This window comes from Alosa sapidissima, chromosome 12, assembly GCF_018492685.1.
Source record: "Alosa sapidissima isolate fAloSap1 chromosome 12, fAloSap1.pri, whole genome shotgun sequence".
NCBI classification, from domain to species: Eukaryota; Metazoa; Chordata; class Actinopteri; order Clupeiformes; family Clupeidae; genus Alosa; species Alosa sapidissima.
In genome coordinates, this window is record NC_055968.1 from 30,770,117 (window position 1) to 30,785,399 (window position 15,283).

General features: G+C 45.5%; 1 protein-coding gene across 1 annotated transcript in view; it reads right to left on the reverse strand.

The window, feature by feature from the left end:
* The window catches only part of colgalt2b (collagen beta(1-O)galactosyltransferase 2b), a 42,281-nt gene extending 26,998 nt beyond the window's left edge, over positions 1 to 15,283 (reverse strand). The window contains exon 1 of the mRNA XM_042056668.1: positions 14,994 to 15,283. Within this exon, the coding sequence (XP_041912602.1) occupies positions 14,994 to 15,229 (236 nt within the window). The 5' untranslated portion in view covers positions 15,230 to 15,283. The remainder of the gene's footprint in view (positions 1 to 14,993) is intronic.

Genomic DNA, 15,283 nt, shown 5'->3' on the forward strand with positions numbered 1-15,283 from the left:
AAACACACTCAGCACACAGAGAACACACAGTGAGGTGAAGCACACACTAATCCCGGCGCAGTGAGCTGCCTGCAACAACAGCGGCGCTCGGGGAGCAGTGAGGGGTTAGCTGCCTTGCTCAAGGGCACTTCAGCCGTACCTACTGGTCGGGGTTCGAACCAGCAACCCTCCGGTTACAAGTCCGAAGAGCTAACCAGTAGGCCATGGCTGTGTGTGTCTGTGTGTCTGTGTTTGTGTGTCTGTCTGTGTGTGTGTGTGTCTGTGTGTGTCTGTGTGTGTGTGTGTCTTGCTGTGCGTGAGTGTGCCTTAGTGTTTTTACATCTGTTCTGGACACAGGCAGGGGAGGGGAGGACGCTGGTCGATAGTGTGTAGGTTACTTTCTTCCACTCTCAACACACACAGACAGACACACACACACACACACCACACAAACACACACACACACACACACACACACACACACACACAAAGACACACACACACACTCACACACACACACACACAAACACACACAGGGTGCCTTCAGCACACACTGGCTTTTTTCCATTGCTGAGCTCTAGGCTGGAGCCTCCACATGCTGCGTGGCTTTTATGTAATGTGCCACGGCTGGACTTGGCCAGTGCGGAAGAGCATACTAACGACTTAAGTATGCACTAAAGAGTAGCATTCAACAGTGTGCCAGACGGTTACTGGCCGTGGCATTTCTGGAGGAGCTGTTTTAGCGATCTGATGTTCTTTTCAACAAGAAATGAATGTAAGTAAAATCCCATGTGCTTCAGTGTCATCCATGCACAGAGCTGACGTTATACAGCAGGAAACCGAAGATATAAAATGCAACAAGCGCACCAGCGTTTTTTCACTTGATACTTTGTGTCTACATCTTTAGGGTTTATGGAAATTAAATATCATTCCATTTCCTGGTACTGTATGTTCCATGGCAACTGGGTGTATTCACGTGCAATACAAAATATGTGAATGAGAACATACTTATGTGCACCTAAGTATGTGGGTTCATATGTATAAGTGTGTGTATTCAAAGTCAAAGTTCAAAGTCTGCTTTATTGTCAATTTCTTCACATGTCAAGACATACAAAGAGATCGAAATTGCGTTTCCTACTATCCCACGGTGGAGACAAGACATATTTTACCAATTAGGTCCACAGACAAACATAACATTCAAGTAAACAATATAAAAAGTAAAAATAAGAAGGCACATACAATGAAGAAATAAGAGCAGCAACATTTGGTAGAAATTGTGCAATTGTGCATACAGTAGACAGTCAATATAATAGTGCAAAAGTCAGGCCAATAAATGGCTGAGGTAGTTTTGTTTGACCTAAGTATGCAAGTGGCATAGTGGTGCAAGTTATGTAAGAGCAGCAGAAGTGTGTTCAGAAGTGTTCAGGACAACAGGACAACAACAAGTTGCAAGTGTGCAAGTGTACAAGTGGAGTAGTGCAAGTGGAGTAGTGCAAGGCAGCCATTTTGGGTCTAAAAGTCCAGGATGTTATGTAGCTGAGGGTGGAGGGGGGAGAGGGGGGAGAGAGTTCAGGATCCTAACAGCCTGGTGTATGAAGCTGTTGGTGAGTCTGGTGGTGCGGGAGCGCAGGCTTCTGTACCTCTTCCCAGAGGGCAGTAGATCAAACAAATTGTGAGCGGGGTGACTTGCATCACTCACAATTTTGGTCACCTTGCGGGTGAGGTGGGAGGTGTAAATGTCCTTCAGGGAGGGGAGAGAAGCACCAATAATCCTTCCAGGATGTGTGTGTATTTATGTGTCAAGTGTGCTAGTGAGTGTGCATGTACAGTATGCAAGTGTGTGTGTGTGTGTGTGTGTGTGTGTGTGTGTGTGTGTGTGTGTGTGTGTGTGTGTATGTGTGTGTGTGTGTGTGTGTGTGTGTGTGCATGTGTGTGTGTGTGTATGTGTGTATGTGTGTTACAGATTCCAGAGGCCTGCACAGGCAGAATGCAGAGATCTGAAGGAGCTGAGACAAGCACAGTGCCCGAGGCTTAGGGCTTTGTGTTTATGGCTGACGTCTGTTCTTTTTTATTTTAAAAGGGCACACACACACACGCACACACCCCATCATATCCCCTCTGAGTCTGCCCCATCATCATCACATTAGGCACCCCTCCCCAAGGCTCGGCACCAGACCAATCACAGAGCAGGAGCAGTGCTGCAAAGGGTCACACTTCCCAGCAGGCAATGGGGGTCTGCTTTTTAACAAGAGACTACAAACACCTGAACACCCATTAAAGAGGAGAATGATGAAAGGGAAGTGGGATTACTGTGTGTGTGTGTGTGTGTGTGTGTGTGTGTGTGTGTGTGTGTGTGTGTGTGTGTGTGTGTGTGTGTGTGTGTGTGTGTACACCTGACAGACAGATGGATAGAGAGAAAGTAAGTAAGTAAATAATTATGTATATAACGCAGTTTTCATGCACAGAGAGTGCACCCCAAAAATTGAAAAAAAGAAAGAGAGTGTTAATAAAATCTTGGGGCAGGAACTGTAGGCCAGTATCTGTTTCAGGATCTGTGTCTAAGTCTCTCCTGTTTGTGTGTGTGTGTGTGTGTGTGTGTATGTATGTGTATGTTCCGTTTCAGCATCTGTTTCAGGATGTGTGTTCATGTCTGGGTCCAGGGATGGATTACTGCACGGGCCTACCGGGCACAGGGGCCCAAGAGGTCAGGGGGCCCTGAAGCCCAAGCCTTTGCATGGAATCATTGCCTCAATATCAACAAATCAGGATGTAGGCTATGAATCTTATTGAATTTAGTATTGGCCATCCCCAAAATTCACCAGAATACAGGAAATCACATTAAACAAATACATTTTTCTGGGGGAGGACCCCCAAACCCTCCCTCCCACATATGCAACAATTAGTGGGGGGCCCTTAATACATCTGGGCCCAGGGGCCCGAAAGTTCATAATCCGCCCATGTCTGGGTCTGCTCTTCTGGAAGAGCAGACCCATACATGAACACACATCCTGAAACAGACGTCTTCTAGAAGGGTATATGTGTGTGTGTATATGTGTGTGTGTGTGTGTGTGTGTGTGTGTGTGTGTGTGTGTGTGTGTGTGTGTGTGTCATTGAGCGTTCCTATTATAGGACTGGGTGCCTCCTATGGGACTGGACAGTTCTGCCATGTCGGACACGTTCACACACCACACAATGCACTGTAGCCCCGCCTGTTTATGTCCCAGACTATGGAAAAGTACTCGGCGTTAGGGAGCCTGATCTCATGTGTCCAAATTGGATGGATATGATCATTCAGACTTCAGACCATTACGTTTTAGAGTAGTTGATGAAAACATGCATTAAACCTTAACATAGCAAACATAATGTGACATAAAAAGTCTAGTGTGTTAGGAAGCTGTGGAGTCAGTCAGAGTGGACGGGGTTTTAGTTTGACAGGATTTATTTTTGACTGGTCATGACTTCTGCAACTGTTATTGATACGGAATGTTGATCCAGAATGTTGAGCTAAATGATGCTTTCAAGGGTTTTTTTCTGTTTGAGTTTATTTTGGTCCTCTTCTCTTGCTCTTCTTCGTCTCTCCTGTTTTCAGCCTCTTTCTCTCTCTCTCTCATCATCCTTCTCTCTCTTTCTTTCTCTCTCTCTCTCATCATCCTTCTCTCTTTCTCTCTCTCTCTCTCATCATCCTTCTCTTTCTTTCTCTCTTCTGTACTGTAACTCTACCTCCACCTCATTATTTAACAGCCTGAGGTGCTTCACCACACTTCCCTCTCTCTCTCTCTCTCTCTCTCTCTCTCTCTCTCTCTGTCTCTCTCTCTGTCTCTCCCTCCCTCTCTCTCTCTCTCTCTCTCTGCCCCTCTCTTCGCGGGAAGCATCTGGACACCATATGCTTATCACTCACCTTACACTCTCTTTCATTTCCCCTCATCTGCCTCTCTCTACCTCTCCGGCTATCTCTCTATCTCTCTATCACTTACTGAATCACTCTCACTCCCTGCTCTGCTTCCCAGCTAAAGACTTTCAACCATTTAGAAAAATGATCAGCAGAGCACCAGGCCAAGCTCTTTCACACCAAGGCTTCAATGCTGCTCTAATTGCACTATTCACAGCCTAGATCATTATTATATAACACAAACAATGGGTAATGAGGATTCCACACACACACGCACACACATACACACACACACACACACACACACACACACACACACTTAAAAGTCAAGTCAAGTCAAGTCAGTTCTCTTTTTATAGCGCATTTAACATGCACAGAGTGCAACCCAAAGCGCTCCACATACAAGACACATAGCAAAAAGATAAAAGATGCCGGATGGAGCGGCGTAGTCGCCAGCGTACCCGTGACATCAAGACATGACAAATACATTTAAAAAAATAACAAACACAAAAGATGCCAGAAAAAGCACCATTCATCTCAATAACTTACTTTCTCAAACTTAAAAAAAACAAATATACAAAATATGTGTGTGTGCTGAGTGTATGCAAGATTAATACAGAAGTAGTGTATATGATGTGGTATATGATTATGTACATGAGTATCCATATGTGAGAATGTGTGAGTGCGGTAAGCAGTTAGGTGTATATGTGTGTGAATAAGGTAAAATGCTAATGTAAATGTGTGTGTGTGTGTGTGTGTGTGTGTGTGTGTGTGTGTGTGTGTGTGTGAGAGAGAGAGAGAGAGAGAGCAAATGCACATGTGTGTTTGTTGTGCTGTAGCCCGCTCTTCCTGAAACTGGCTGGACCTACAGACTGAAGAGGGAGGGAGGGGGAGCGCGTGTGAGTGTGTATGTGTGTGTGTGTGTGTCTGTGTGTGTGTGTGTGTGCGTGCATGCATGTGTGTGTGTGTGTGTCTGTTAGTGCAAACCTACAGCTGAATTCCTCAGGCCCCCTTCGGTCAACAGAGCTGTGAGACCGGCTGCCAGCTCTGCTCCCCTCTGACATCAGCCATTCCCACACACACTCACTCTGACATCAGCCATTCACTCTTTCACACACTCACTCTGACATCAGCCATTCACTGTTTCACACACTCACTCTGACATCAGCCATTCCCACACACTCACGCTGACATCAGCCATTCACTCTTTCACACACTCACTCTGACACATCAGCCATTCACTCTTTCACACACTCACGCTGACATCAGCCATTCACTCTTTCACACACTCACGCTGACATCAGCCATTCACTCTTTCACACACTCACTCTGACATCAGCCATTCACTCTTTCACACACTCACGCTGACATCAGCCATTCACTCTTTCACACACTCACGCTGACATCAGCCATTCCCACACACTCACGCTGACATCAGCCATTCACTCTTTCACACACTCACTCTGACATCAGCCATTCACTCTTTCACACACTCACTCTGACATCAGCCATTCACACACACTCATGCTGACATCAGCCATTCACTCTTTCACACACTCCAGCTCTTTCTCACACTCACACATATACCCATCTTCTCTCTCACAGATGCACACGCACAAGCACACACACACACACACACACTACTGCTGCAGTACAATAAAGAGTTTAACAGCCCACATACAGCCGATGATATATATATATGTCACCAGGGTATATTTTGCTGCAGTAAAAATGAAACTAAAGGACTTAAACAGAGCGCAGTTTGATGTATGTATGATGATACATAGATCAATAGTCTAAATTTTGAGGCTAAATAAAAGATGCAAACAGGCTACATGATGTAATTTGTGAGAAGAATATGATGTAGTTTGCAATAAATTATATACAGGGGAAGGAAGGCACATGAAGTGGTGCTCTTGCTAGAATGAGTTATCAACAGGCTCTTATGGAAAATCACACCCCTATGACTGTTTCTGTACAGAGGGCAAGGAAGTCAAGAGTCTGCAGATAACACCAGGACTAAAATTACAGGAAAAAACCACAGGATGTTGTTACTAGACAGAAAAGCCAAATTAAAAGACTGCACAATCAACTGAAGCATAACAAAACATGGACAGAGGAATATACACAATCACTCTATCCAAATTGAGCTACTAAATGAAAAAACAAAACTTTAAATCTAACATATAACTCAAATGTGCACAAGACTGAGTTCCCAGCAAAGTTATTTCTCAGTTCAGCACAAAACTACTTGGTACACTAAAGCTTTACGATCCCAACATGTCAGCTATTTAGAACACAAACACGCTATTCTTCTCTGCAAACAGACAGTGCCACAGGCCGCAGGGCACACAAACACACTCTCCCCATCACACCTCATAGGATATTTATAACCCCAGGGGAGTCTGATGCTGCCCCCTGGCACAGAAGTCACTAGTCATGGGCATACTGCTCCAGTCAGACAGCGCGGGCTCCCAAAGCGGGCAAGCCTGGCATAGAGGGTGGCGAAACAGACTAAGTTTGAGGGAACATTTAGTGCTCAGGGAGAGAGGGGGGAGTGAGTGAGAGCCTTACAATAACAGCTTCACATTAATTCATTTGGATGGAGTAATGGAAAGGCTTGCCTCTTTTGGACTGGAGAGGAGGGGAGGGGAGAGGAGGCGACAGAAGGGTATTGGTACGTTGTGTGAAATGGGGCGAGCCCTTTCTCTGGAGAGATTGAAGCTCAGAAGGGAAACATGCAATGGCTCCATCAAAGCATGCTTGACTAAAAGCTTCCAACCATGCACATTAATTTTCACTTCAACTGATGACTGTCCAACAGCTATAATGAGAGTCATATTTTGTCAGTTCTGCACACTTTTGTACTCACTAATTTGAACACCATGCAATGAAGCTGCAAATGACTGAGACCCAAGGGTACTCAAATACCCATACTGGGAACAAACCAAAGGGTACTCAAATACCCATACTTCTCCATATCCATATTGTGAACACACCAAAGGGTACTCAAATACCCATACTTCTCCATATCCATATTGTGATCACACCAAAGGGTACTCAAATACCCATACTTCTCCATATCCATATTGTGAACAGACCCACAGACTCACACAGGCTCTTATACACAAACACTCTGACAGCAATGTACACACACGCTCACTCACAGGATCTTTAACCACATCTTGACCGGCACACTGGACAGTGATGAGTATACACACTCTCCAGGCTACCTATCTATCTCACGCCACAAGACCCCAAACCACACATGACCTCTATGGAGCGATACTCTACCGTAAACACAGGGGACAGTAGCAAACACACAGACAGCACCGGTTCAGACAGACCAGAGCTAAAAACAGGCGACATGGACAGGACCAGACTGAGAGGGGTTTGTGAATGGTGGCGGAGTGTGATAGACTCAGAGCAATACAGACAGGCGTTTACGGAATTAGACGGTACAGACAGCCCAGTGGCAAAGTGTGAGTGATGAAACCGGTAAGTGCAGTTAAAATTACATTTCCCCTCCTAAAATGGACTCAGGTCTCCACTGAGAGCCTCTTTGTCCATAAAAATATCCTTCGTAATCATTTAATGAGCACACATCCTCCCTGTTTATGTGTGCGTGTGGGTGTGAGAGAGAGTGTGTGTATCTCACTCTCTCTGTATGTGTGCATACATGTTTGTGTGTGTGTGTGTGTAGACATATTTTCTTTCTCTCTCTCTCTCTCTCTCTCTCTCTCTCTCTCTGTGTGTGTGTGTGTGCCGTTTTGAATGCAAATACTGTGTTAAGACATTGTACTAACGCCATGTGTGAGCACAAGCACAAACAATCAGTAAAAATAAGCAGCATGGAGACCACAGGCCACTCTTTCCTTCTTGCTCTGCAAAGCTCATAGTATTAAACATCAGACTGCATATATCACAGCCTTAACAGCTTTTATAGTATTAAACACCAGACTGCACATATCACAGCCTTAACAGCTTGTCTGGGATTGCAGTTTGCTTGTTGTGAAGGCTGTGAATAAGTGAAGCAACACAGGGGAACTAGCAAGCAGTTGAGCCCATTGTGGCCCTACTTCTCTCTTTCCACTGTGGAAATAAGCTTTAAGCACAGCAATCCCCAGACTGGTGGCATTAACATGCTTTAATTGGGCATAAAATGTCTTTGGCAAGATGCCCGTCTTTGGCATGTCACAATGGCATTGTATTGGCATAAGCATTGGCATAATGTAATTAATGAAATGCACACGGCCCAGCAACTCTAAGAACATCCAAAAGCCAAAACCATGCAAGTGACGCAGGAAACCCTAAAAACTACAAATGTACACCACACATATTAACATGCTGATGATTCTTCACATAGGCCAGCCGAAATCATTCTTTCAATCTATTTCTGATATGCTATGTGGATACTAGTACTACTGATCTTGGAAATGCCACCACCTACACTTCCATGGAATCTCATGCTGCTTTATAGCTAACCTGTGGCTACCGCACAGAACTCCCTTTGGGGCAGGTCTGGGGTCAGCCTGGTATTTGAAATGGCACGGTTGGGAGAGAGATGGTTTTTTATGAGAGATCGTTTTCACAGCAGCTGTGTAACACAGTGGATCTTCAGTCCTGCTCCAACTTCAGAGCCCCCACAGATCTGCATGTTTTCCATCTTACCCCTGGTCTGCATAGCTGAATACAAAGCAAGCGAGGTTACAAGTGGAAAATGGGACAAATCTGTACAATAGTGATGGACCGCGGAGCAGCGATACGAGGTGTGGTTAATAAACAGGGCGTACGCTGTATTACTGCTCTGTTATGCACAAGTCATTACAGCATACAGAATGAATGCATTGAAGAAGGATAGCACTATAGAATGAACGCTTTGAAGAAGGATAGCACTATAGAATGAATGCTTTGAAGAAGGATAGCACTATAGAATGAACGCTTTGAAGAAGGATAGCACTATAGAATGAACACATTGAAGAAGGATAGCACTATAGAATGAACGCTTTGAAGAAGGATAGCACTTTGAAGAAGGATAGCACTATAGAATGAACGCTTTGAAGAAGGATAGCACTATAGAACTAGAGAATGTAATTCCAGGGAATTACGAGTGCATGAAAATGCAAAAATGGCTGCTGAATGAAATAATGTTGAATCTTGTCTAAAAATATAATCTAAGTAAAAAGATGGAGGTCAGATAGAGAAAAAAGCTGGTGGGGAATAGTTGATGACAACTGACAGTTGGAATGGACGAACTGTTAAATAGTTGAGTAGTTTAAATAGTTAAATTATTTTATAGTGAATTATTGTATTGAGGACTTATTTTGAAGTTGAAGTTGAGGACAGAGGAAACAGTTGGCGGGAGTTGTAGTTGATGATGACTGACTGTTGCTAGAGTAGTTATGGTGGTTGCTATGCTGGTTGCTAGGTTAATGATGTTGTTTGCTAGGTTTTAACTGTGAATGTGGTTGCTAGGCTGTTGCTAGGGTACTTGAAGTCATTGCTAGGTTGTTGCTAAGGTGTCCATGGTGGCTACTATCAGAAATAAAAGAGTTACTACAGTGGTTTGCTAGTATAATCATATTGGTTGCTATGGAAACTGACATAGATGCTTCATTTCAATGGTTGCTAAATTAAAGGAATTATCCGGAGTAAAATGCACTTTAGATCAATTCCGAAGTGGGAACTTTTGAAACCGCCGGCTAACTTTCGCCATGTAGACGCCTGTAGGTGCGAAGCTGGCAACTTTATGACGACATAGCCCCACCTCTCAACTCAGCCACGGCACTCGACCTGACATGCTGCTTGTCAAAACAAACCAAACCATTTATTTATCATATTAAAATGTTTTTCTTTCCCGTCATGATTTATGTGCACAATGTAGCCTGTCAGCCTTTAGTGGCTAAGTTAGAAGCACACGTTAGCTTAACTTAGTTAAACATTAGCTTACTGCTAATAGTAAGGGAGTTTTTCCTTGCCCCTGTTGCTCTTGGGTGCTCCTTGTTGGTGCCTCCCCCCCCAATCCCAATCCTCCCCCACCTTTCTTATGCAGCCCTTGCCACTTAATCTACTAAACCCCTCTTCTACTGCACTTTTTACCCCCCCCCATTGTATCTCCCCTCACATCTCCTTCCATGGTTGGGAATCGTATTGAGGTAGAGCTAGAGACCTGGTGAAACATGCTTTCTGCTCGCTTCTCTTTTCCCAAACATGGGACGTGAAGTGGCCGTAATCAGGTGTGAATGGTGCTGGTGTAGAGAAGAGAGAGAGGCAGGGGGGCCTCAGGCCAGGGGACAGACACTCTGCCACATCTGCCTGGTTATATCATCTATTTTATTTGCTTTGTATATGTACGTGCATAAACAAAAGTAAATATGTATAAATGTGTGTGTGTTTGTGTGTATGTGTATGTGTGCCCAGGCTTACACATATTGGATGTATATTTTACCATGTCTACACATACCACAGTTTATATGGACTGTCAATGTATCAATATGTTCTCAAATCCCTTAAAGGTCCAGTATGTAGGAAATAATGGCTACAGTTGTCATGAACGCCTACGAGAGGCAGGCAAATTTCCAACATTAAAACAAGAAACAAATTAAGTGGACATCAGAGAAGCTTCCTGATATGGTGACGTCTTCGTCAAACGAAGAATATCAAGTCTGACGCAGAGCTGGCCATATTTCTCCACAACAGGTAGCCTAGGCTAAACTTCATCTGCATTGCTAACTTCAGCTAAATATGTTACGTTGGTTAGAGAGGTATTTTTTGTTTTCAAAATGTGTAGCTGGGTCATGGTTGGAGAAACGTTAAAGCAGCTGCAGGTCAACTAACGTTAGCTGAGTCTTCATTACATCTGGCAACCCAGAAGAGGCTCGCGTCTGGTAGTCTTGAGAACGTTCACCAGTGTTTTGATTTTGGCCTACAGAACGTTCGGTAACAATCCTACAAATCGCACCTTTAAATGGTCATATTGCAAATTGGCATGTAATTAAATGGAACTGAATTGACTGTGAGCCCCTGTTCTTGCATGCATGTTGCTCCCACGGTGCTGTGGAGGAACGCCCTTGTATTGCTGAGGAGGACTGCAGCATATGCTTCTGCTATTGTCTCCTCTGGCAGGCGAGCGAGCGGCACTGACCAGACTCTGGGGGCCGAGCCCACGGGCTCTCTGAGGTTTATGAGCAGGGGATGGACAGATCATCTCTGGGCCCGGCGCCTGCGGCTGTGCTTGCCATCAGTGAGGAAGGGCCTGGCATTCCTTTGGATGTGCCGACCCAGCCAAGCATGCGGATCTATGCTGTAAGCCTTCATCATGGAGGGATGGAGGGATGTTCTGATTCAATACCCCTTCGATGAAAACGAGAGCCAGAGTGCTGAGTCCAATCAGATGCTGACAGAGTGTGTGTCAACACGGTACTGATATAAACCAACCTCAGTGCACACACACATACACACACACACACACACACACACACACACACACACACACACACACACAAGGTGCATAATTGCAAGCAGAAACACACAAAACGTTCTTTTTCCCTCATAAATATGTTCTTTTCCCATCACTGCGTATGTTCTTCAAATTATGTGCCCTGAGGAACGTGACAGTTTATGTGTGACGTGAAGTATTTCAGTATCTCGAGAATGATCCCTACCCTCGGGTGTTACACCTGCACAAACACTAATAGAACTATGGAATGCATGCATGCATGCGTGTGTGTGTGTCTGTGTGTGTGTTTGTGTGAGGAATGACAACAGAATGGCAATAAAACCACAGTTGGCCTTTAAAATGAACTACACATGCTTGAAATCCTCTGAGGAATGTGCTTGTCTGCATTCCACACAAAAGAAAACAAGTAAATACAAGCAAACACATGCAGGCACAAACAAACACACACACACACACACACACAGACACAGCCATGTACATACAAACAGTGCACAACCATATGTCAGCGTGCACGTGCACACACACACACACACGTACACATATAATGCTTGTTTGCACACTGCTTACCGTGAATTCCTTCCAAACACATAGATGTGCCTGAGGGGTATTAAAGATGGATTGTTCACGTCTAAATCACAGCTGACATTTACTGCATCGATCCATTCTCCCCCATTTACACACATTTCAGGGAGCTGACTGCTTACTCCTCTCCATCTTACATCAGACACGGCTGTCACTAGTGTGTGGATCTCTTGCCTCAAGCTCAACGGGAAGACTAGTTTCCAATAGACCCTTTCAACAATAAAAACAAAAACAATGCTTGAACGTTCTATTTGGGCCCCAATCTACTTCCTCTGCATTAAGATAACATATGGAATGTTAAAAAGGAAGTCTTGAAAGGGTCCATAAGAGGTGGAAGAGGAGTGCCCTCAGAGAAGGCAGACCTTTTAGACTTTCTCTTAAGTACAGGTAGTTGAGGTCAACCTGCCTTGAGTTAAGGTCAGGATTGGGGTTAAGGTCAGCACTCCCTGCCCAGCGTACTCTCTGAAGTGTGACTCGGGCTGATAACTGGTCTGGACAGGCCTGGCCCGCGGCAGTCTTCTCCCGAAACAATTAGACTCTCATCCTTTGTGCATTTGCATTTGTAACATTTGCATTGTACTTGTTATGGTTTCTTCCAGGTTTGCTCCTCCCCTGATCCATATGTACCTCTTCGTCTCTTTGTCTTCTTTTTGTCGCTCTGTTTAAGCAGAAGTGGTGTGTGGTGAGGGATGTAACTACATCCCTCAATGATTCTATAATACACATGTCTGTGTGACCTGTGTTTAACTGGTGATAGAGATTGCATTAACTTTTAAAATGTACTCTTTCTTGCTCTCTCGCTCTTCTCTCTCTCCCTCTGTCTTTCTTGCTCTTCTCTCTCTCCTCCTGTCTTTCTTGCTCTCTCACTCTTCTCTCTCTCCCTGTCGCTCATCTCTCTCTCTCCTCCTGTCTTTCTTGCTCTCTCGCTCTCCTCTCTCTCTCTCTCTCTCTCTCTGATAGTGAGAGCAGATGGCAGGCCGGAGCAGTGAGAGTTCTGGAACCCGCTCAGACGTTCCAGGCATGAGTCAGAGGGGTCAGGCTCTTCTGTCCAGTCCACTGGCCTGGCCTGCCTCCAGCACGCCACCAGCATCGGAATGTCTGGAATGCGGCTTCCTAACCTGCCCAGTGACTCCTGGGTAAATGGGCATGGCCCAGCCCATCTCTCTTGCCTCTGCCTGGGCCCGTCATTCCTCCACGGGAAGACTTCACACGTCTCTGACCGACTGACTCAGCACACACGCTTGTTTTATTCCAAGCTCTGATTATGCTGATGGTGTGACTGCAGACACACACACACACACACACACACACACACACACACACACAGGAGGAGAAAAATCCTTCCAAATATATTTACTATAGGTAATACCAAAGAAGAAAAGGCCACATTTTGCATACAACCGTGTGTGTGTGTGTGTGTGTGTGTGTGTGTGTGTGTGTGTGTGTGTGTCTGGTTGTGCGTGCATCTGCAACACAAAAACCTTAACCCTCAGTCAGACCTCAAGTTTGCCACTGTTTAAAAAAAAAAACACCAGTTACCACTGGGTAAGATTTGGCAAAGCCACCATAAGGGAGACAGTTGCCGAGCCCCAAACTGGCATTCACACACTTACACATTCTCACTAGGAGCTGCAGAGGAATTTCAGACAGAGAGAGAGCGAGAGAGAGAGAGAGAGAGAGAGAGAAAGAGAGCGAGAGAGAGGACATCCAACATGCAAGGAGATGAGCTATGCATTCTGACAGCCGTGACGATGAAACAATGGAAAGGCCCTCCTGCCAGAAGAACTCCCCTAGGTGTTGAAGACATACCCTGAGTGGAACAGGGAGGGATGGAGAAGGAGAGATGGAGAGAGAGAGAGAAAGTGTGGAGAGAGAGATGGAGGTGGAAAGAAATTGAGGAAAAGAGAGAGGGAGAAGTGTGGGATAGGGGATAGAGTGAGAGAAACAATTGTGAGAAAATATTGTTACCAGGACATTCCACTGAGAATGGCGGGTCTCTGAACCCACCCCACCCCCCACCTACCCGTGCCATGTCTCATTTGAGTTGGCCCTCGACACAGGCCTGTTGGCTCAGTCATTTAGACATTTGCCCAGGGGACTAGGTGGGAGGTGAAGACCGACCCACTCTGGGGTCCCAGAGGGGTGGTGGCGACAGAGGGGGCTGGGTTGGATGTGTGTGTGTGTGTGTGTGTGTGTGTGTGTGTGTGTGTGTGTGTGGAAGGCGGAACTGAATGGAAAACAGATGATCATAAAGCCCCTACAAACAATAGTGGGGTTTAGAGAGGCAAAGTAAATGAGAGGGTCCCACAGCAGGCTTGGTTTGCTCACATGGCGAAACCAGGAGAGAACAGAGCCCCCTCCCCCTCCCACTACCACCACCACCCCAAAAAGTAACCCCCAATTTCACACACTTTTAAAAATTTCCCTCACTGTACACTAGGCTATGCATCTTTATGAAAGCCCACTCCAAAGTTTATGAAAAAGAGAGGCTTCTTTGTGTGCAAGGTGCACCGCTGGCAAACCCTGTCTGGGACTCTAGGAGCTTTTGTATTGCTCTGAAAAAGGCCTACCATTAACAAGTTCCGCATGACTGCCCTGGAGTACCAATAGCAGTTGGCGTCTCCGACAGATCCCAGGATGCCCCAGACCCATCCATTAAATCTAGAAAGAACTAAAGTTATCACAGAGGTGTCTACCATAACACACCGTGCCAGAACAAATAACCTGCTCCTTATTTGAAGCTCCCCGTTTCCGCGTCGTTGTACTACATAAAAAAAAACAACCGGCTTAAGGAGCACATTGCTTTCATCTCATGCTAACGTGCAATTAAATCGAGCAAACACGCGAGGGGAATGCATCATAAAACTTAGCATCAGGTCTCCTCCACGCTGACAGCAGCGGCACTGTTCTTGACCGTTTCCACAGGGTTTTCATTACAAGAGTACAACTTGTACCATTCATTCACACAGCTTCACAATAACATTAGGCTATACAACAAAAGTTGCCAGCGGATGTAATAAACACAGTTGTCATAAGCAGCTGAAAAAAATATTTCAAATATTTTTATAAAAGTTTGCTCCTTACCATATCGCGATCCGGTCCTTCGGGTAGTCCAGCCTATCTATGCAGCCCAGGTAGTAGGGTAAACTGTGCGCAGCGTTGCGAGCCAGTATGGCGATCATAACTTTGGGCTTCAAGAAGGACGATTCGGGTCGGACGGACTCCTCCACCAGCGTCACCAGCTCCGAGCGGCATGCTGGCAGCCCAGCGGCCGCAAGCATGACGATGAAGCTGACAGCTACCGCTCCGACCGCCGGCATCGTTCCCGGATCGCACCGTTATGCCAACCTGAGCTCGGCCTCGACTCGAATATG